This window comes from Limanda limanda, chromosome 12 (genome assembly GCF_963576545.1).
Source record: "Limanda limanda chromosome 12, fLimLim1.1, whole genome shotgun sequence".
Taxonomy (NCBI): Eukaryota; Metazoa; Chordata; class Actinopteri; order Pleuronectiformes; family Pleuronectidae; genus Limanda; species Limanda limanda.
This window is the reverse complement of record NC_083647.1, coordinates 18,959,940-18,983,409: the sequence shown is the minus strand read 5'-3', so window position 1 is coordinate 18,983,409 and position 23,470 is coordinate 18,959,940. Positions and strand designations below refer to the sequence as shown.

The 23,470-nt window shown below is 42.7% G+C and overlaps 1 protein-coding gene across 1 annotated transcript; it reads right to left on the bottom strand.

The window, feature by feature from the left end:
* Nucleotides 1-215: 215 nt before the first annotated feature.
* ddhd1a (DDHD domain containing 1a) lies at nucleotides 216-21,341 on the bottom strand. Its single transcript, XM_061082788.1, has 13 exons — nucleotides 20,127-21,341; nucleotides 18,537-18,713; nucleotides 10,851-10,979; nucleotides 9,769-9,916; nucleotides 7,285-7,394; nucleotides 6,919-7,025; nucleotides 6,570-6,832; nucleotides 5,899-5,974; nucleotides 5,467-5,616; nucleotides 5,186-5,250; nucleotides 4,897-5,069; nucleotides 4,069-4,266; nucleotides 216-3,604 (listed from the first exon to the last, which is right to left on the bottom strand). The coding sequence occupies exons 1-13, from the start codon at nucleotides 20,908-20,910 to the stop codon at nucleotides 3,420-3,422; spliced, it is 2,565 nt and encodes an 854-aa protein (XP_060938771.1). The 5' UTR covers nucleotides 20,911-21,341; the 3' UTR covers nucleotides 216-3,419.
* Between the last annotated feature and the right edge of the window lie 2,129 nt (nucleotides 21,342-23,470).

The window sequence follows — 23,470 nt, the reverse complement described above, 5'->3', positions numbered from 1 at the left end:
GCCCATTTATGATCTATAATTCAGCTTTGATGTTCTCGTGAGGGGGTCGCTCGGAAGGAATCTGACCCGGTTCAGAGGAACAAACAGTTCTATTGTCCAAAAAAACATGGACAATAGATCTCTCTGATGATTTGCAACCTCCTCCTACGCAGCAGCTACAGTCAACATTTCCCTGGTGATTGTCTCGGACATATGGCAGACAAAGGAAGTAGTCATTGTATCCAAAAAGGAAAAGAAATACTTTAATAAAAGGAAATAAATACAATGCTTTGGATGGCAGTTAGAATCCATTACAGGCATGGGTTATTGCACAGCTCTAGGTATAGACAAAAAAAAAACTTTTCCAGACATCCATTCAAAGTTAACAGTGGTAACTGACACAAATCTTCATTCAAAAACACAATAACTTTCGATGTGCAGTTCTCTTTCTCACCCAGTGTGTGATGACATATGGCTGCAGGCCCTTCTTTGATTAAGTTTTGAATATTTTAAAGACTGACAACACACCTGTGACAGCACTTCATTTGAAGGAATAATGGCTTCGAACTGGATTCAACACTTAAATCTACAAAAATGTATAGTAGACTTTTCCCTGATGCTTGTACCTTTGACAAAAAAATATAGTGTACGGTCATCATTCAAAATGTTGTGCATAAAATGCTTGTGAAGTCAAAAGTACAATGTACGTTGACAAAACTGTCTGTCATTCTCTTCAGTTTAGTTGTTTATTTATTGAGTTCTCATGCAGAGTGAGCACAGTTTAAAATCTGTGCGGGAATCAAGAATTGCTCCGATTGAAAATGTGCAAATTTCACATAAATGGTGGAAACTTGGAGCTGAATCACAAACCTTGTCGTGATTGTTATGAGGGCCTGTACACACTCCTACAATATGCATTTGCAAGTGTGATTTTCAGGTGCAGAGGCAACAATGGAAGTGTTCTACGTATTCTGCATTGCACGCCTACGGTCTCCAAGGTAAATAGCATTCCTGCCGTCCGAGAAAACCCTTCAAGTTTCTATTGCTGCAATGTAACACGTGCGAACAAGTATAAATAAAATCATTAATTATCGGGCTGTTTTCTACATCCTTTCTGTGCAACTCGTAGCTGATGAATGTGCAAGATCCACCAGGTCAAATGTAGAAATCCTTCCATATCCTACTCCCTTCTATTTTGTCCATTCTATACCATCTGGTCGACTACAAGGCAGCCTGGTTTCAGTCATTAGGCCTTTGCGGACATAACAGACACACAACACCGATAAATTGATCCCAAACAGCTCGTGACGATGTTGCCGTAAAAGAAGCAGCACGCACAGTCTCTAATTAAAATAAGCTCTTTGATTTTCTAACAAGGAAAATTTGACACAGACGGCAACACGCTCTGTCACATGTGTATCTGAGGGTCGTTCCATTTCTTCATCCACTGCGGTTGTGTTACAAATCATTTAATTAGACATCCATTAACATTCATGAGAGATTTCCTACTTGATAAAGACATCAACACAGTTCATTAGATGTGTGTTGGCACTCTCTGCTATGTCTTTTTTCTTCCAGCATTCATTTACAATATATACGACACCACGTAAAGTGAGTGAGCTTTTTTCATTTCTGCATAATTGCTACTGGCTGTGTTGTTAAAGGACCATACGAAGAAAAGACATCTACATAAATCATGATTAGCAGAAACTTTTTATAAAAAAACATGGTAATGATTTGCTTTTGCTAATTGTCCATACTGTTTTCTCTTTTTAGAAAACACACAGGTTTTTAAGTGTGAAGGAGCCCATCTTTTAAACAAATAAAAAGACAGGCTGCATCATATTCATTTCTCAAAGTGTGAACCAGTCACCAACTCACAAAAAAAGGCCGATAAGATACAATTAACTTTTGTGTGCACTGGCCACAAAATGAAAACAGAAGCTACATTTACCTTAGGTCAATTACGTCTTCATGGAGTATGAATTAGCCTTTGCACCACTAAATCCGAGTGTAGCAAGCTAGACACGTTATTTGGCCACAGGTTTGAGTCGCACTCCCGAGATGAGAACCATGTTCATGCCCACAAGAGACTGAAAATCGCTAGGAAAAATATATGAATATATATTTTTTTTTTTGAGAAAAAAAAATGCATCTAGTCCCACGGATTTCATCTGTATATCGTTATAAAGACATGAACATGGAAAATTATCTCGGTATCACATCAGTTAAATAGAATCATGCAAGTTTGAATGAGTAAGATTGTTTTGAGCAAAAGACTTTGTGAGCATTTTAGACTACGATCGGGATTCATAAACTGTGTGTAAGAAAATATTTTCACATGCTCAATGCTTTGTTGATAAAGTATAAGTATCATGATACAAGCCTTATGTGGTTGTAAACATTTATGGAAAACAATGTCCTGATAAACTGTAACTGTTGTAATAAGAGGCATTTTATCCCCAAAACTGTTTAGTTAATGGAAACTCAACATTGGATGATTAACTATGTGTGTGGTATAAAAGTGGTGGTTTGCTCTTGTTTGATTCAGTGCACATGGTGTCTGATTTAGGAATGAATGTTCAAAAAAGAGGTGATCATGGCATAGAATAAGAAAAACAAACTAATGCGTTTGTTATGTTTCTCTTCATGCTTCCCAAACATTGTTAAAGGGATAATGCCCTCAGGGTCTGTAAAAAAATTAAATAAAAGGACTTAACAGAGATACCTATTCATACGTATAACAGACAACACATTCTTCATGTGTAACATTGTTTGGCTAATTTTGAAAGGCATACAATTTTCTTGTTAGCATCAGAGATAAAGTAGAGATAAAGATGTTACAGGTTAGAAATGCTTTAAGGATGAAACTATTTTTGACAGCTCTATTTCTTTCTCCTCAATGTCAAAGACGACTTGAATCTGAAAGCCTCAGTGACCGAGGGTCAGGCATGTGTGTCACAAGGCTCCAGACAGAGTCACTGGAAAGGATGCTGGGCAGAAGCATTAATCAACCGTAAACTTATGGACACTTCACCAACAGGATGCTGCTGTTGTCTGGGACGAAGTTAAGTCTTTTCCACTTGGTGCATCAATCAATCATTCAGTTCTTTTTTCATGTTTATAAGCAACTTCTGCTCATACTAGTAAAAGGGGCACCTCCTTAGGGGTTCCGAGTCCAACACTGTCACCCGTAGGGTGCACAATTGTGTACAAGATAAACAAAAAGAGACATTAAATGCACATCTTGGAGTTACATCAGTTCGTCTGTGTTGATTTCCAAGATTCCAAAAAGCTGGATCACAGGGTGATAAAGGAAAGAGATAGGTGTATTTAATCAGTTTGTGCGCATAAAAATAAATGGGTGAAGTCTATTTCCGTGTCTCGGCAACCCTTTTATAGTTGTCAGACACTATTCAAGAGTTGTGTAATGTGCAGACTCAGTCTGGCTCTGGAGCGTCTTCTGTTAAGTCAGAGGTCGTCTTCTGCTTGTATATGAAAGTCAACAGGAAAAGTGCGATGTCATGTGAGCACCAGTAGCCTGTGTGGGAGGTAACTGCTGACCAGTAGCGACTCTCCACCATACCTTCTCTGAGCTCAAAGTCGACACGCCGCTCCAGCTCCACTGTGAGAAACAGAGTTGTACAAACATTTGTGAGTTAATAACTAATACCTTTCCAAAACACTTTAAAGGTTAAAATTTTGTATTAACTCTGGTAAGGAGTCTTCCTCTAGGATTGTTTGGTGTGGACCATAATCTGTAAATAAAGATGAAAGGCATGAAGGCCCATCAAAAAAGAATCCCAGGCGTCTTGATCGCCTTCCTCCATGTTCTCGGACGGGACATGGGCCGGACCACAAGTTCAAAGTACACATCAAATACATTTTAATCAAAATATGGTTTCTGTCATTTTAGGTAGTTGACGGCTGAGACTGACTGGTGATTGGTCGAAAGCATGTCTCAGTGGGACCTCCCTCCCTACTATAGCATGGGCTCCAAATGCGGTCATCAGAACAAGATGGCAGCGTATATATGTTTTAATTTCTGGATATTTAGCGTCTTTAGTGTGGACAGGTAAGTAAACTTACATGACGTGTCAACGATGGGTGAGGTGGGCCGGATCAAGGTGGAGAGGCCGTACGCCGAATGGCTCTCTGCCCGCTTCTGCTCCTCTTCCTCGGTGTTCGTCCCTCCCTCCAGTCCTAAAGACACCGAAGGCTGGCTGTTGGAGCGCGAGAAACGAGAGAAGAGGATTCCTCCGATACCTTTCCCTATGCTCGCCGCTCCTGCATTGAGTCAGTGAAAAAGAGAAAGAGCTGGTGAGATGTGGTCAAGAGCAAATACGAGAAATGGTGGAAATGTATTTTCCTTTTAACGTTTCTTTAATTAACTCTATTTAAAACTGCAGGGGGAGCAAAGTGTATTAGCCCACTCTCCTTCTCTCCACATGATGGCACTGTTGATGTAGTACTGGAGTCGAACAGAGCATCTCACATTACTTCAAACTGCACAGCAGAGGAATTAATTTACCTATAAACTCTAAATTGCTCTGCTCTTTCTCTGGGGCTTGTGTTACTGGCCGAGTTCATATTAGACACCTCCGCCAGTTTTAAAACAAGAATACCAAGAATATTTTACATATGCAAACCTCACACAACTACACAAAGTTAAATATAGATTATTTTAGTTTCATTTTCAGCAGTTATATAAATCTTCTGGACTTATACATATACAATAAGAGTAATCGACATATAAATCATTCACAGAAAAGTGTTTTACGGTCCTGAATACTGTTTGGTAATGTATTCTCTACCTTGAGGCTGATTTAGTATGTTTAAAAGAATGTTAACAACTCTTCCAGTCATGCATCCTATTACAGATATACAAGATTAGAAAAGGGATGGTTCGTGTTGTACCCATTATACTGGCCTTGCCCAGGTTAGTGATGGATTCTCCATAGTGCCTGCGGGGGAGGACAGGGGAGGTGCTCGGGCTGGGAATGCTCTCGGTGTCAGATGTTGGGTCTTTGACTGGGGTGAGGAAGGTTGGCCGGACCTCTTCGTAGGATGTGGGGTTTGTGGCGCTACACCTGATCCAGAAAGAAAGAAGAAAAGATCACAGCAACTCAGAGCAGTTATACTTTTAAAAACATGTGTGTATGTACAAAGAATATCAAGTGTGAGAAGATCGAGGTCGAGGTCTTACCAGTGTATCTGAACAGGTGCGATATTGCTATAATGTTTGAGGATGAGGGGCTCCAGTCTGTAGGCCTGCAGAGAGCAATACACTTCAGTTACCTTATATGTCAGAACATTTCTTAAAAAACAGCTCATTTCTTATAACAAACACCCAAATTATGTGCTGACTAAGCAAAAACGAAATAAGAAAAGCTGAAGAGGCGATAATAAGAAAAGAAAGTCTCCACATGCCGTCATTACGCTGAGTGAGAAAGAATCTTTACAGAGTGGGGTAAAAGTAAGACTGACCACAGGGTCTGTGGGATGAAAGACGTTGAAGAGCCGGCTGCAGAGGGGGGTGGGCAGGATGTGGTCCTGATGGCAGCTGGTACCAGGGCGGATGCCTCTCAGGGCCAAGAACACCGCCAGAGGAGAACCCACGCAGAAAAAGTTATCCACCTGTGAAAAAGAAAAACGATAGGTCCTAAATGTGTGCACTTCTGTGTTGTTTACCTTAAATAATAGACACATAAAAAACAACATACAGAAACACATTATTACATTACTAAGATAAATATTCACAGGACAAAGCCAACAGTTACAGAAAGTTAAGCCTTGGGATTTGTTCTCTTTTGTCTTTCTAGGATATCTTTACAACACAAACAACCAAAATCAATATCTATTTAAATAGAGGAAGGTAATACTGTAATGGTAAACATACAGCACATTTAGGCATCTTACCTTAAATTTGAGGGCTGGAGGTGCGGAGGGTTTAGAGGACTCCAGTGTGACGAGCTGAGTTTCCAGCTCTCGCATCCTGTTAGAAAGCAAAAAGCACAGTGACTATGAATTATAAAAAAGAAGAGAAAATATGAAATGGTATAATAATTCCCCTTATACATTCATGTATGTATTACTATAACCTGCAGGTACCTCCCCACCCATTCCCCAAACATTCAAAATCTGAAGACCTTCTATTCTTAAGCCAGGTTTCTATCTCAGATCAACCTTTGCTCCAGCTCTTTCTTGTTACACGAAGGTAATGGTGCACACATTAAATTATATTGCACAAACAGAATGAGGAGATATAATAAAAAACCTCTTCTCTTCCAGTTCACTGCCCCAAGCAGGAGGCACAACTTGGTGCCCGACTGTCATAGAATGAAGTATACGAAAAGCAAACGCTGTATTATGTGTATTAAAAAACAAAACAAAATGTCAGTTTAATGTTGAATTTAAATGAGAGAAGAGTGGAAAAGATATTTTAAGTTGTCCAACTAGTTCATTGTTTTGTATTCTGCTGAGCCTACAGAAAATAAATCAAAACTTGAACCTCAGGTCAAAAGATCTCTCAGTGATCCTACACATGCAGATACACATACAACCCCCGAGATCAACATCAGTAAACCAACCTAATCCTCGTGAGCCGTAGCTGCTCTAAAATGTGCCTCTCTTGGTACGACATCCAGCGCAGGTCCAGCTCCTCTTCCACAGCGCGATCCTCTTGTAGGCAGAAGCGCACGGGATCCCAGCCCGTCATGATGTCGTAGGTGATGACGCAGCCGAGGGAGTGGGACACTATGGACACTTTCCCTCCCCTCTCCTCAAACTCCGGATTCCGGGAGCAGAAGAGTGTGTAAAGCCTGTTAAGCTCCTGCGTTAGGCCTTTGGTAATCTGGGGACGGACAGGATGTGGAGGAGTTTAATGGACGGACGGTGTTTGACAAAGTGAGAGAGTTTCTCATAGTGGGTGACGCTCACCTCGTCCCTGTAAAGAGGGCTGTTGTAGTACATGATGTCCATCGCACTGCTGTTGAGGAGATCTCTCAATCCTCTCACTTTGTCTGGTGTGATCGAGTCTACTGTGTCTAAGGAGACATACAAACAATATCACAGAGAGTTATTTATCAACCAATAGTTTTGGCAGGAGGTTTGATACATGAACAGCAGATCAACGGATGCCGACAGCTCTGCTTCATTCGCTTTCCTTGCTGGGAGAGGATCCAGTGACACATGGGAACCACAAAACTCTATTCAACTGCCCACACATAAAACACAAACTAAACAAAGAGGAATAAACGTGCATACAGTCACATACATGATCACTTTCACAGAACACATGCTAACCTCCATCCAGTGAGAGTTTGGAGCGCCACTCCACTGGCAGAAAGTCCACACGCTCCTCACTGATTTCTGAAAAGTGCTTCTCCTCCATCTTCCTCACACCCTCCCTCAGCCTGAATGACCACATGACAATGAAGAACAAACAACAGATCAGGACAACAGTTAAGTGTGTAGAGTGTATTTGGGTATCACATTGTTTGGGCAGCAGTGCACTATAGTCATGACAGGTTCTGAGTGGATGTCTGGCCCTGAACGGAGTCTGTTGTGATGAGAATAACGACGTCCATTTTCCTGCTCGCTGATGCAGCCGCTTCCCTCGTGCACGCACATGCACACAGACACACACACAAAGGCTGCATCGCTGCTAGTCCTATATGGGGCAGCATTAGCTCGCAGGAGAGAGAGGGTGAGGTGCGGTGTTGATATGAGTAAACAGAGGCTGAGAGTGGCTTTTAGACGACTGAGCTCTGACCGGACCATCTAGTGTGTCTGCAGGGGAACTCACATTTTAAAGAGACGCCCTAAACCACCACCGTTTCTGCTGATGATATCATGTAACACTGAAAGGCACAAGGCTGAACTTATTTCAGGTTCAACATAAATAAAGCATAAACAATGAAAAGGCCAGACAGGCTGATCTTTCCTCTTGGCTGGGGAAAGTGTTTATGTTATAATCCACGAGGAGCTGGCAGTGAGGCTTATGGAGCTCTGAAGCTTGACTCGCTCTACTTTACCTGCTTAGCTGACCTAAGCCACGGCCGGTGGCCCGACAGCAACTCTGTGACACACAGACACACATGGCACTGTTCCTCTCTTCTACTGCTGACAGTAGTACTGCGAGGTCAATACAATGGTGCAATTGTAACTTCCTAGAAACATCTACTATTAATAGAGTTCCAACATGAAGCAGGTGAAAGACACAAAGATCTCAGTCGGCTGATTAAACTGTTTGTGCTAACAGTCTCACAGTATTGGGTTGTATCTTTTTCTGAAGGTTGAGCCACCACCCAAACAAAATGGAAGTAATTGAGATTTTGGTTGTGCATCTCAAACCGTCCAAGAATTGCATTTGAGCCGTCTGGACACACAGGCTGGAAAATTATGATATCATTGTCAAATCCTTCAATGAGTTTATGTTTTCACCCCTGTGGGTTTGTTTGTTTGTCTTTAAAAAAGATTAAACAAAAACCACAAAAGTCATTACATTTTGGTTCGGATCTGGATTCAGGATTTTGTTTCACTTTCTTTAACAATGCAAGATAAGTTTTTCAGAATTTTCCCAGTCTTCCAAGGTAACAATTAATGGAGCTTGATGATATTAAACAGTCGTCTTTAGGGGAGTGATATCTACGAGAGTGAAAAATTTGGTGCAGCTCGATTGGATTTAAGGGGACTGTGCGGCCTCGGAGGTATGTGCTCTGCTGAGCTCTAATTTATATGAGTTTTAACACTGGGTTGTATATCTCTGATCGGAATTCATCAAGGGCTTTTCATCATTTCATCTGAATTTTAAGTATTATAATTTGAAAAGTCTTTAGTGTTTCCTGCTGTGGTTACATTATGTCGCCGCAGATGCATTGCAAGCATTTTACACAGTTTCGGTTTATGTTGCAATGCATTTCCCTATTCTGTTGTGTTTGCCTCGGTTCTCTGTGTGTAGCGCTTTCTTGGCACAATAACGATAGAAGGACAAAGTTTAGAGAACAGCCTGAGCAGACAAAGAGAGGGAGAAAGCTGGAGGGAGGAGGGGAAGAGAAAAAGAAACAAAGGCTGCAGGTGCAGTGGTATCAAGAGAAATGCTGGAAATAACTTCCTCTTCTGTGACTATGAGAGGCTTTGGATGAATGAAGCAGAGGGTAAACCAGATTTAGTTAATGCAGTACTATCCCACTGACATTCACTGAATTTACAATTGTATAATCATGTTTAAAAACAGCTTAACATGTACAGTGATGAGCAGTCCCTTCATTTTCTGCAAGCACTTTAGCTTTGTGATCAATAAATGGACTAGTTACCGAAATGACCATATCTAGAATCACAAGAACCTGTCAGACAGGTTGATACCTGAAACCCCTGATCAGCTACTAAAAACCACAATGTGCATAAGCAGCTTAGTGAGGAGGCCAGAGCACTGAACCCACAGAATCTTCTCTAATACACTTCATTATCATGCTTTTGTGCCTGCTTCGTGACAGACAGAGCAACAGAGAAAAGAGGGAAGAAGAGGACAGTCATCACAAAAGCCACAGGAAAAACAGAACGAGAAGTGTGAGGGACAGATTGTGACTGAAAAGAGAGGAGAAGAGGAACAGAGAGCAAACAAACTTCATGGTTTTTTAAACATCACCTCATGCCGGGCAGATTTTCTCTCTCACCTCCTACATTAGTTAACTTACATTGGATATAGGAATAAAACAGGAAATATTGTGCAACTGCCAAAACAAGCAAATACTCAATTGAATCATCGTATTTAACACCGCAACTCACATTCCAGTGTTTTTAATAATGCGTCCCTGGTCCATCTTCTGTCCAATCCCATGGACCACAAAGACGATGTGTGTAGTCTGAGGGGGTCTGTCCTCGGGTGAGGCCTCCTCAACGAAGCCCCGGTGGAGCCCTGTCCCACTGCTTGAGGCTGGAGGAGGAAAGATGACAGGGTGGGGTCGTTATTAAATCATTATTTACAGCATTGTTATCCAGCCCTGCTAAATAAACACAATTTTAGTTTGTTCACCAGCAGCCTATAATTATATCTTGTTGACTGTTAAGTAATGTGTTGTTCTGACTCCAAATAGGCCAGCAGGTGAGACACAAAGTTCAGCTGGCACCGTGTCCCAATGCTCCGTGACAACACAGGTGGTGCTTCTGGAGGATCGAGTGTGGGTCCTTATTTAGAATCTATAGTCTCGTCCAGTCATGTGCTGTGCGGCAAGGCGACAGGAGCCAATGGCATTGGTTGCTGTCTGGATAGCACTAAGGAGATTTCCCCTCAGAGAGCATTTGTGTGTCAGGGGAGATGGAGATAAATAGGGCCCGCTCCTCCTCTTACAGAGATGAAAATGTACCGTAGAGCTGGGAGTCTCTCGGATTCTTTACAGATCAAACATCACACAGTGGGTTAAAGTGCAGTCGCCATCTTTACAGTTAGGCTTAAGCCATTTCATCTAAACTAACCCCTCATAACAGCAGATGGACACAGTGATTATCTGGGCTAATCCATTTAAGAGACTGAACTGTACCCAGGCATGTTTAAGCAAGTTGCAAAAGTGATTGATACAAGAAAATTATTGTGCAATGAAATTACAGTCATAAGAATTTAATTTGCACATCAGATGGAGACAGAATTGGGTAGTGGTGTTTGGTTTCACACAAATTATAACCAGAGCTTTAGCAAAAGCGATCAACTGTTTATATTTGAGGGTGGAGCGCCAGGCTAGCATTTCTGTACTGCACTGCACAATGGCGCTTTGAGCTAAATGCTAATGTCAACCACAAGGTGATGCTTGAGGGAAAAAAAAGGGGGCCATTAAATATCTGGAAAAAGACGATGACAGTGGGTGATTACAAACCTTTGGAGAAACCCAGTTTCTGAGTCACGGTGCGAGCAATTTTGGAGGTGGTGGCGTCGCTGTAGAGGTAGACCTCATCCACGCTGTGCCAATCTATGTGGGTCCGACTCAGCTTCAGACTGTGGATGGCTGCAGGAGGGTGGCAGAGAGAGAGGGTGATTGATCGAATGAATGGAAAGAGAGGAGGGCATTGTCAGACAGAGTGGGAAATTAGGCAAAGAGAAGGGAAAAACCAGGGAAACGGACGAAGGAAAAAGGTTCACCGATACAAAGTGTTTTGAGTGCAAAGAGTGAGAGACTGAATCCAGCACCAGTAAACACCAAGTTACAAAGAAGGGACATTTCTAGAATCATCTGAACAGCCCAATCAAATGCAGTCTGGAGCATTGATCTGCATGTAGTAAGAAAATACATCAAACTACCACACACCACGATTGAATAGTTCAGCTCTTGCTTGTCCGTCCTGCATGTGCATCCTCAACATTTAGATAATTACATATTTATTGTTTTCAATATATTTTATGACTAGTCGCTCTTACGTCGCAGCGACTGAAGTAAATGAGAGCAGAGGTCAGGTTCGAGAGGCGACACCCTTTACTACAGAAGCTAGGATGACATATGAAACTGGTAGATTGGCGAGAGATCTATTTATGTGCCTGCAGCAGCATGTCCCTTAGATGTCCTGTGCAGTCAAGTTCATCTTGAGATTGGTGGAAGGCTTTGGCGTAGGTCCAGTGCATAGTCATGGCTTTTTGTACTGCTCGAAACCAATCTAGGGATTAAAACCCTTTAGAGCTGGAGAAACGCAATGCTTTTGTTTGAGCTCAAAACAGTATTGCCTCACAAACAAGGACACAAGTGTAGAAGACATACAGTGTTATGTTTTTTAATGTCTTTTGTACATGCTCCTTGTACAGGAGTAGACTAGGGAATCATTTATGTCTTGTGTCAGATCTTTGCATCCTCTCAAGAGTTGTTTTACCTGCTCATTAATCTTTTAATAACTTGCCTTCCTTTCCATTCCTTGATAATTCACCAGCCAGGTTTACATGGCAGAAATAAGTAAATGACATTTTGTCAAGAAATTTCGAAAAAATGTGTCTGTCTCTCTTTCCAATTCCCACGTGAATCAATAAAACAATCTATACTGCATATCAACTATCTGTGTGTGTGTGTCACATGGTGGGGTTGAACCTCTGTTGACTGGCAGACTAATGTCTTCCTTGGACAAGCATGACTTGTGGGTCATGTGACACTGAGCAATTATCGTACCTTGACTGAGACCTGTTCACAGTGAGTGGAGCCAGTCTGAAAATGAATGACTGCCTCTACAGGAGACGGACAAGCAGGGTCCCGAAGAAGAACACGACAAGAAACATTTGTTGGACAGAAGAAGGGCCTTAATCCAACTTTGAATTAAAAAGAAATCTAACCCCGGATATAAAATAATAAAGCTGAAGTCCTGTGAAACGAGAGGTGAGCGATTGAGTTTCTTCTCTCACGCGGTTCCATTTACCTCTGCAGGTCCTGAGATGAAACCGCTCTGCACCAAAAGGAAGCGGATGCTTAACCTCTACCACCGCACAGTTTAAAGTGGCCCCCTGTTCTTATCTCTACCTCATGCACTCACAGGTGAAGACTCGGAGGAGTAAGCTGATCTGAGAGATGAGACCTGCAACTGTTACACGAGGAGGGCCACTTCAGACTGTTGAGCCCTATCGTTAGCAGAGTTCACTGTAAGACAGGAAGTCTTTGAAGTCAGCTACAACATGCATATTTCTGCAGTTTTTTATTTAATATTATATTCATATCAAATGTGAAAGTTGATGAGACTTAAGAAAGGGAAATGTTGCCAGTAAGGGGGAGAGATGTTTATGTGCTGTACAAGAAGACTTCCTGTTTTACAATGAAGGCCAATGCATCAGAAAGGAAAGGGAAAGGAGGAGGGGGGTCGGGGCGACTGAGGAACTGGCAGTCAACCGACACAAGGTTAAAGAGTTTACTGAGCTTGCTCTCTGATGGCTGCGGAGATCTACTGAGGGTGAGGGAGGATTTCACATTACAGAGTGAGGGGCAAAGTACATGACTGTGGGAACAGGCTGGATAAGCTAATAAGTAAAGAGGGGAATTTGTGTGAGACAATTTGAGAGTGATGCAATAAGCAATGAGCAGAGAACAGAGGGGTGGAAAGAGATGAAAAGGAAGGGCTCCTTGAATGAATCATAATAATGATGTAGTCTGGGGCTGTGACAGTTGTTTCCTAAGGATCCATTTTTTCTTGGCTATGGTTTTCTACAATATACAAGTGCTACTTTAAAAACTATAATACTCTTATTCAAGGTCTCGGTTGATTTCTACTTAGGATACTAGATTTTAGGTCAACGGCCCCTTGGATTTACTATATGATGGGGCACCTAGAAGTAGGACGGTGATGGACCTCTAAGAGGCCGACTCCACACAGCATGTTTGGGGGCTATAGTAAACGGCCACAATGGCTCCTCTGTGAAGCTCATCACTTGTGCAAGGGCTCTTAACAGAGCGCTTTGTTCATTGCCCCGAGCGCGGGAGCAAGTGATAGCAGTTCATTAATGAAGCTCAAACTGCCGGGGGGGACTGAGAAAAAGAAAGCAATGAGAGAGAAAGAGGGAGACAGGGTTGGCGAGATAAACATGGGTAAAGGAGGTTTTCTGAGGACCAGCTTATTCATTGTAGATCCACTGGTTTAAGGGGTGTTGCCCTAGTAGATTACTGAACCATGTTACTATCCCAGCAAGGAGATGAGGGATAGATCAATAGGTCATCAAGCAGCATCAGCTACAGCAGAAGTACAAAACTCTAGGTCACAGCACAGAAGGAGACGCTCTAGCAACTAGGCCCAGTTATGGTTGCAATAGAGGGAGAGCAGCCTAAATCAATTGAATACAACCAATTCTAACTGAGCCTAGGTCTAGCTCTATCTATTAGATTTCAAAAGGTCTGAACCATGAACAAAAGGGAAATCAGGCTCCTAGGAGACCTATAGGTTCTACGAGGAGAGAGGATTCAAGCTAGCAGATCTAATACAGCAGTGGTAGAATAAAACAAAACAAAGAATTTGGTATTTTACAGTACCTTGACAGCGTTTTCGCTTGTGACATGTAGTTTTAGCACTCGTCGGATATCCACTCCATTTGAACAGAAAAGGGAGGTAGAAAGGAGGCAGGTGGGAGAAAACTAAACAACCGACAGAGTGAGTAACGGCCACAAGCCTGGCATCAGTCACACATGCTACCACTGTCATCGCTCTTGAACAGGCCGATCTATCAAGTAGCGCTGCTATCAGGTTACCAACACACAGAGCCTGTACTGGTTATCGACAGGGCCTGGTGGCTGCAGGTAGATATCAAGGAAATAAGCTGGAGATAAGCCTTAGTTATAGGCTGCGGTATATAAGAGTCTACAACCCAAAATGCAGCGCTTCTTGACATACTGAGGTAGATGACTGAGGTAGACTTTCATGTGAATCATAAAAGCAACATACTATTAAGCATAATTTCTCTAAAATCTTCAACTTTTGTGTTTGTATTACAATGGGAAGTTTATGAAAAAGAAAGCGTTAATTAAAATTTGTTTGCTCAGCACTTTTGGGGAAAATAGTTAACAACACAGATCATGACAAAATTAAAAGAAAGTATATAAAATGGCAAAAAGTTATTGAACATTTTTTTTTTAAAGCGAGACACAAATAAAAGCACACTTTCTTAACACTAAGACTTAAAACTTATTGAAAACAGAATCCCATTCAGAGCCAGGGACAAACACCAGCTATAACCATACAAAGAGAACGAGGTTTGAACATATGTGATAGAATTCTGTTTATGAAATCAGGGAAGTTTCTGCAGGGAAAATGGGTCAAATAAGTAGTTATGATGCTGCAAATGTTTTACCTGAGCCAAATTCAGATGTTCCTGAAAGTGTATTATTTTGTTATTTATAATGATGTTAATGTTCTGTAAGTGGAGTCATTAATGTGAGCATCGATCTTTTACGTGAAACAATGCCCCTTTTCCACAGTAACACACATCACTTTATATATAAAACTGAAATAATAATTTGGCAATTGAGTGAATAATTCCATTTAAAACCCTTCACTGACACAAGTGGTTAAAGGTTAAGATTTGATAAAAAAAACTAATCTAATTTAATTTTCCTCGTGGGAAAACCCCACAATAATTAAATTCATGTGTCTGTATGCTAATCTTGAACAGTTCGCTCAAAGCTGAAGCTCAATCAAACCATGTTCTATTAACTTTAAATCTCTGAATCAGGGTGTGGCTTGAAGAAAAAAAAAAGGATTTCTCAGCATCTGTTAGTCAAATCAGCAAAGTCTACAAATCCCAGGGCTTCACTCACTCAGTGAATCAGACTTGCAAATGTCAGCAGAGTGTGTCTCAGCTGAGGTGAAAGTCTGAGGAGGAAGACCTGCTGAGTACACAGGATGTGTATTTGCTAAGCTATCAGTGAAGTCCATTTGGCCATCGCAGCACTGATGGGTCCATCCATAAATAGTTGTTGCCTGATGACTGGGGTATTCACCAAGCACACAATCTTCCTCATAAGGAACAATAACCTTTACTTGTGTCATAGATTATAGTGTGTGACAGGAAACACATGACGTTTATGGATGGCTAACAATCATCTCTTAATCACACCAAACCAGACTATACGTTGATGTCACAACCAGCAGAGAGGTCTGACCCTCTCAGAGCCTCGTAATGTTTTAATCTCACAGCTATCCAGATTAAGGCAAATGAAACATCAAGGATTAAAAGGTTATTAGGTGAAAAATGTATGTCCAGTTCTTTTAAACCTGTGTCACCAGTCACAGAGTGTATTCTCGGCCTCATGGGCATAAATATGTAGCTAAATATGTAGCGTAAACTTTTGCTCAGCCGGCAGCAGGCTGGCTTTATTCCTCATTGACATCCGAGAAGCCTGACCGACTGGGAAACACCCTCTAGTTTCCATCATAGGATGACTCTTCAATACATACACACGCGCACAGGAAAATCCTAAAATTAATGGACAGGAAATGTTTAGTTAACCCTTTTTTCTGTTGCATATTCAACTCAACTTGGAAACTGACAGTGGCAGCATCTACACTGAGAATTCCAGCCAGATCAAAGATGGGCAAATGGAAAATAAAACATTGACACACAATTAATAAAATCTATGAACTGCGATCCCCTTGTGGCCATTTTTGGCTTCAATAACTGAATCAAGAGCCGTGGCTTCCTCTCTGATTCCACAAGCTCACCATCTGTCACCACTGCCAACTTTCCTGCGTCAACAGTCATTCCCAGAAAACCGACTGTGACTGGCTGACTACACGATTCATGGAGAGAGTATACGCAGGGAAGTACATTTGGATCGTGAGAGGCAAGGACGATTTGCAGGAGTGCTCCCAACATTGTCATTTTAGGCGTGCATGGCAGGCTGGTATGCAGATCATTCGTCTCCTGCTTCACTAACCTTTAGTCTCAGCTACTCACTGAGGCACAAGGGGAGGGGCAGAAAAGGGAGAGAGGCGATAAGGAGAGGGAGGGAGAGAGCAAGCGATAGCACGGGCAATTTACGTACTGCGGTAATGTCAGAACCCAGCCGGCTTGCTTTATGATCCTTAATAAATAGAAGTGTTGGTGTGAAAATAAGTCAATTACTCAAGATATGAATCCAATTCTAAGTCTATAATATAGTAACAGATATAATATATGTGCCCTTGCTTGACAAACTATGATCGTAAGATCTGATCTGTGTGTTTTACATTAGTCTGAGGACTCCAAGTGTTGGAAAACCAATCTGTGTGCCCTTTACAATATGTCACACACCTTACAGATAATTCTGTCTGTGATCCCTCTGTCCTCTGTCTGTGCCTTTTTGTGTCTCTACGTGTGCGAACAGATATTTTAGTGTCCGTGTGTACATGTACACTTCTGCTCTTGGAACAGGAGTGACCGTCCAATTTTTTCCCTTTAAGCTTATGTGACGTAATATGAAGGCAGATCCAAAGGGTGACGATGAAAGTGACTTTGCTCTGTTGATAGTTTTATTTACTTAATTTATTCTAAGCAGGGAGCAGCGATAGTTCCGTGCACCATAGCGATCAAGTGAGGACACAAAAGACACAAGGCAAGCCAAACAAAACGTAAGCTTTGTTTGATTCACAGGAATTTAACAGTGACTCATTATGCAGTTATTGTTATACACATAAAATGAATAACGCTGATTGTGCCAAGACAAATGCCTGAGTCAGTTGCTCCGGACATTTAACAGAACTCCAGAAATGTCCGGTAAATGTCAGAGTGAGCCCATCTGAGAATTCATCAGGGGAATCTCTGTGAAACTCACAGGAATGGAGTGGGCACATAGATGAAATATCTGTTATATGACGTACGTAAAACTGGTTTTAAAAAATTCATTACAAATATTCCTGGAGGAAAAACAGGAGCCCACACGCAGAAGACGCCGGCGAAAAGGTCAACTTGGAAAAGCAATGACATGCAAGGGCTTTTGGTCCTAAGGGACGACACTGTTGTCGATGGGCTTTAAACAAACACACTTGATTTCCACATCAGTGATATTGCGTCATGTCCTGGTCCTGTATGCTTTACTCAGGCACCACCCTCGACTGAACCTTCCAAATAATTCTCCTGTTGTTGGGAACCTATCTGTGCTCTTTATATGAGAAAGGCACGTCTGAAAATGACTCCAGTGTTGCAGGAACTAAGAGTACTTGAATAATATTACACATTCTAAGTTGTCTTCCATTGAGTAGCTTAGTATTCATGTTATTTTATGTTTCAGGTTACTTTGGCGTTGCTTTGATACACATCTGAGTTTCTCTCGCTCGTATCCGCTCGGCTGTAACAATGCGGACGAAACAGTTCCTCACTCCCTCCGACAGTCGCTGCTTCTTCTCTCTGCTTCGCTCTGTTTATCTGCCACATTCACGCACACCCACACATTCATCACCACAGAAGGTCCCGTAGATCTGGCTGCCTTAAGGACACCGCTGAATCAAAGAGCCTCTTTCTTATTGCTCTTCACGGCTAAAGCCCACGACGTGTCCGCCTGAGCCAGCCCTGCGAGACGGACGTGCCAGAATGAAGAAAGCCACAATGATCTGCACCTGCTGTACACCGCCAGGATGACATGACAAAAATCTACACAGGCACACAAGAATGCACCTGCTCCGTTCATCCCTGTCGACTGTGCTTCCATTCTTCAACAGGCAGGGCTGCCACATAATTCAACCTTTATGACCATGACAATGCGTTTCTTGGGGCTTTATTGTGAAGAAGATGCCTTTACTTTTAAATGGAATTCGTAACTAAAATGCCTGTGGGGGTGTTTCGTCACATCTCTGCCATAACAAAGCAAAAGGGAGGTGTTGTTTTACAAGTTGCTGCCTGACTGGTTTTTAAAACAGTGAATCCACCAGTAAATGAGTGTATGAATTTGCAGTTGCTGGTTTACAATAGGGTGTTTTTTGTTTCAACTATGACTCCATGACAACTGCTTTTATTTATTCAAACCTCAGTTAAAAGAATGATGCTGTTTAAAATTCAGATTTCCAGATTCGGCTGCGCTTAATATATAAAACATATCGACCTTATTCTTCTGCCTGTGCCCTTTCCGTTCTCTCACCATCTTTGCTGTCGACGGTTTTCACCACCAGGTCGGACTCGAACGTGTCCTGCATCTGTTGCCCGCGGAAATGGCTTAGGTGCTCCTGCTCGATGAGGTCACTCTCCTCCTCCTCCAATGGGAGCCAGGTACCATCAATAAACCACTGGCCTCTCATCACCGGAATGTGATCTTGTTCTGCAAGACAATGAAACATAGAAGAGATTTAGTCTCAGATGACAAGGTATCATTTAGATGTAAGGATGCACATTTGGGAGCCGGTCCTCTGTATCCAGTAGGCATGACTCTTTTGGCTTGGGTAAAATAATAAATTAGGTGCAGTTCCATTTTGTTTTGCTCTGTATGTTTTAAGCAGGAATTCTCCAGAGTAACAGTGTTGCCACAGTCACTCTCCAGGAGCTGACTCATTTTAAACGTGTGATGTGGACTCTGTAAACTCATTTTCATCTAACTCAACAAGTCTGCTAATTCCAGAGAGGCCAAGTCTCAGCGGCCTCTGCAGCGAGTCCCAGCTTTGATTACAGTACCGAGCGACATTATTAACTGATTCTCCGGTGGTGACAGTGAGTGTAGAAGCTGAATTGAATGTAGACACACTTTGAAAAGTACAGGAAGCTTTTCTATGCACAATGACACAGCACATCTGGAGATATCAGCAGGCTCCCATTTAAGTGTTTGAAAGAAACACTGAGGCTCAGTATAGTGCAGTCCCTCATTATTAGGATGGTTCATATCTGGTCCGAGAAGATAAGCTTCACAGATGTGAGGTTTCAAGTTCCTGTGAAATGATTTTGTAACTTCTTTTCACCCAACATTGTGATATTAGGACATGAATATATGTCTATACATTTTAATCAGAGTATCTGGAAGGCTTCTTGGATTAATTCTCCTCCACATCTCACAGCTGAAATACTTTTAATTACTTTTTACATAACCTTCCTGTGCAAAGGGTTACAGGCTGAGCTGAAACCTCACGGTAAGAGCATGAACTGTCTGCAAAGGTCTCACATCCCACAGCATGAACATTCAGGAAAAAATAACTGGCTTCTCTAAATGTCACATGGCGTTAACCTTCCAAAGACCCAGCAACCCATGAACCCTTTCATCAGGGGGGGGGGGTCGGCTTATTGTTCCCTGCCTTTTCCTGGAAATATCCATGAATTAGTTAGTGCAGATCAGCTGAGACCAATAGATGGACTTCCTGGGTTGTGTAGATGATCCCAACAGATAACGGCTAAGTAATTGCAGAGCCAGTAAAACAACCATACAGATACAAACCATGCAGGAGTCGGCAATCCACTGAGAGGAATGAGGAACCACCTGCTATGTTTGTGGGTTTTTCTTAGAGATCTGTTATGGGAGTAGGGATGGATGTTGCAATGCACAAAGTCTCTGATTGAGCAGCAGGATTGCGAGTGGATGTGGGTCATTAATCTGTATGCTGTCAGCCATTATACTGCAGAATGTACAGTATATACATTATTTATATGTGCAAAGAGGGCATTAGTGCAGTGATGCTGCAGAGATGTGGAGCAACACAACCTGTGACTGATGCACAACAAAGATATGACTTTATAGTTGTGTACTCACGCTTCCAGTAGACGGGGTTGCACTGCCTCTCCTTGATGTCCACCTCGTAGAGCCCACCCCGGACACACACAGGCTCCACGTTGATCTCAAAGCAGTCCGGGTCTCGGTCCTCTGAGGACACGGTGGACGTGGTGGATGTCTCCACCGGCACCGCACCGTTCAGCCCCTTGTCCTCCCCACCGCAGCCCTCCTCCGGCTCCTTCTCCCCGCCGTCCCGGGGCTCCACCACCCTGGGGTTCAGCTCCGAGTATTTCCGAAACATGAGCTCGATGTTGAGCGAGTCATGCCCGACGAAGGCTTTCCACGTCTTCTTGTCCTCCTTGTAGAACCAGCGCACCTCCTCGGGTCCCAGCTCCGTCACCACCTCGTTGAAGCGGCTCCTGGAGCTGTTGGACCTCGACCGCTTCCTCTTCTCGAACAGCGGGCCCACGGTGCTCCCTCCGCCGCCGTTGCTGTACCCGACTGGCCCGCTGTCGAGGTAGCCTCCGGGGGAAGTGAGGTCCAGGAGCTGTGGGATGTGCCCGGCGTGGAGGAAGGGCAGGTGCCCGTCATGTCCCGCCTGGACCGAGGACATCCCCGCTTGCACCGTCTCGTCCATGGGACTCATATCGTGGCAGCAGGGGAACCCATCGCTCCCCACGACCCACTCCTTGTTGTTGTTGTTGGTGGTGGTGAGGCCGAGCGGTGAGCCCTGGCTGTCGGTGCCCAGAGAGGAGCCCTGGCTGTCGGTGCCCAGAGAGGAGCTCAGCGTGGAGGTGTCGGTTCTGATGTTGAAACTGCTCATAACTCTCCGAGCAGCCCAGCCTCCTCCTGCTGCTCCTGCCTCCTTCTGCTCCTCCTGCCTCCTTTTCAAAGCGGCCACCACTTCACCACATCCAACAGCAACATGTCATAGTGGTTAATTATTTAGAAGAACATCAATTTCACCTAAAAATCACGGAGCTCCAGACGAGCTGCCGGCGCGTATCCCCCAGGGCGCCGCGGCTACATCAGCCTGTTAGCTTGCTAGGCGGCTAAGCTAATGGTGCTGGACGTAGAACTACAACCGGAAACCTTATCAAAGCCTCTCGGACTCGGGTCAAACTCAGTCCCCCCGTCCCCGGGTGTCTTCAGTCCGGCTCCGCGGGAGTCCTCACCCGGTCTCCGCACTGTGACTTGTCCTCTGGTCCCCGGAGGAGTATCACGTTCAGTCGGTTTGTCCAAACAAACCTTCGCTCGGAGACAATACTGTAGTATGCGTGCGTGCGGCTTGACAGCTCATGAGCGCGGATCACAGGATTCACTCGGGAGCGCGCACGCAGAAGTTTACGCGACCGTGACCGCCGGAGATGCAGTACTCGTGTTGTCCACTAGATTGAGACTAATCAATTTTTTTGTTGGTAAAGATCATAAACAGTCTTTGGTCAAGATGCGAAGATTGTTCTATTTTTAACAATCTATTCATCTAATCTTGCCTCTACTCCTTTGTTTACTAACTCACTGCAAATTAGGAAAACACATGCACATGGAAAAAACACGTGAAAACTAATAAAACACATGCACATAGAAAAATAAACACGTGGAAAGGACACCGGACATGTTTCCAGGGGGACCCAAACAAGTGATGGACCTGGCTGTAGTTCAATGCTGTGAGCATGGCTGTGAGAAGTCAATTAAATCTGCTTCTCGTCGGTGGGGATGGAAAATGGAATGTCTTCATTCGTAATGCGTTGACCTCTCTCGGCCACTATTTCTTTATATATTTCTTTATATATTTATTAATACTGTATTAAGCTGGTGAGTATCTACACCACTCACTACTTAATCCTTCTATTACACGTCTGCTAAAAGTTTAAATACACTTTTATTTGCTTTATTTCATTTAATTATGTGTTAACTGCTTTATTTGCTTGTTTCTATTCTTATGTTATACACTTTATTTCTTCGAATGTGATCCCTTGCAGGAGTTAGAACAAAAGTAGGCATCACTGAACTTTACAAGGACCAACATCCCAAATTAAAATCAATAATTAAAAAAATAAACAATGATAAACATTATATTTCCTGTGTCTGTCTCACGGTGCTGGACCAGCCCCACTTATCACATATTACGGTCCAAGCCATCAGGTGTAGACCGCACGGTGAACATTAGATGTAAATCGAATTAAAGTAGTAAAACAAGGCTTACCTCTTGTTGCCAGTAGGTGGTGCTATCACCATAACTACATACAGACTCAAATATCTGTTCAGGTCCAGAACACTCTTCAGATCGTATAACAGACGAAGACATCAAAGGATCTATCACCACTGACACTGTGACATTAAAGCAACTGACAGCAACGAATACATTCTCTGCCTAATGAATCCCTTTGAAGGGTTCTTAAAAAGTAAGTCACAAACAAGTGTTATTCTTTCAGCTTCACCTTTCGATGCACAACACAGTTTTTATTTTGTGGTCAGGAATCTCCACACAGATTTGACATTCATTCAGGTTAGACCTATGTGCGGCTTAAAAGCACAAACTCTGATTATAGCCTTTACTGTATCAATGTGGCCCCACCTGGCCTCCCAAGCAGCACCACTTCACTGAGGCCTGCAAGTAAACAAATGTCTCTGCTCCTCTGATGTTTTTCTAATCACTCACTTTATAAAAACCTGCTGAGTTTGACTCTGTGTTCACTTTTTCTGCAACAATGAAGTTAAAACCCAGCGTTGAGTCATAATCTGCGGGAATAACTTTTGTCTGCAGGAATGTGTGTGTGCTCAGAATAAGTACATCCTCACCAGGCCTGACGTGCCGGATAGATTTGGTGAGTTTTTGATTATGTTCAAGCCATCAAAAATGTGATTTATTTGACTGAATAATCAAACGAAAAGCACTGTCAGTGCCCGGGGCCTACTTACTAACAATAACAATATTTAACCAAAATGAGACAAGAAGAAATGTACTATATTTATATGTGTTGTCAACGTTATACCTGATTCATTTGTGTATGTTTAAAAAGAAAAGCACTAGATGGAGGCAAAAGCTCATTTATAGTCACAGACCTTACCCTAATAGCTCGTATAACATGCAATGCCATAGTCTGCCACTAGAGAGCAGCAGCGGCTTGCTCATTGAAAAAATTTGGGTTGCTGCTTTGAAAAAGACTGGAGACAGTTTAACTTCCTAAAAACATTGTTACACACTTCTGCAAAGTTTCTAGTCACAAGGGAAGAAAATAACTGATAACTGAAGATTTCAATTGTCACTGAACAAACATGAAATAATCCTTCCTTTAGACTGTTTTCCATGAGTATATTCCTAATATATTATGACTAACAGAGTCATAGAGTGAGATACACTCTATATAGACTATATAGTC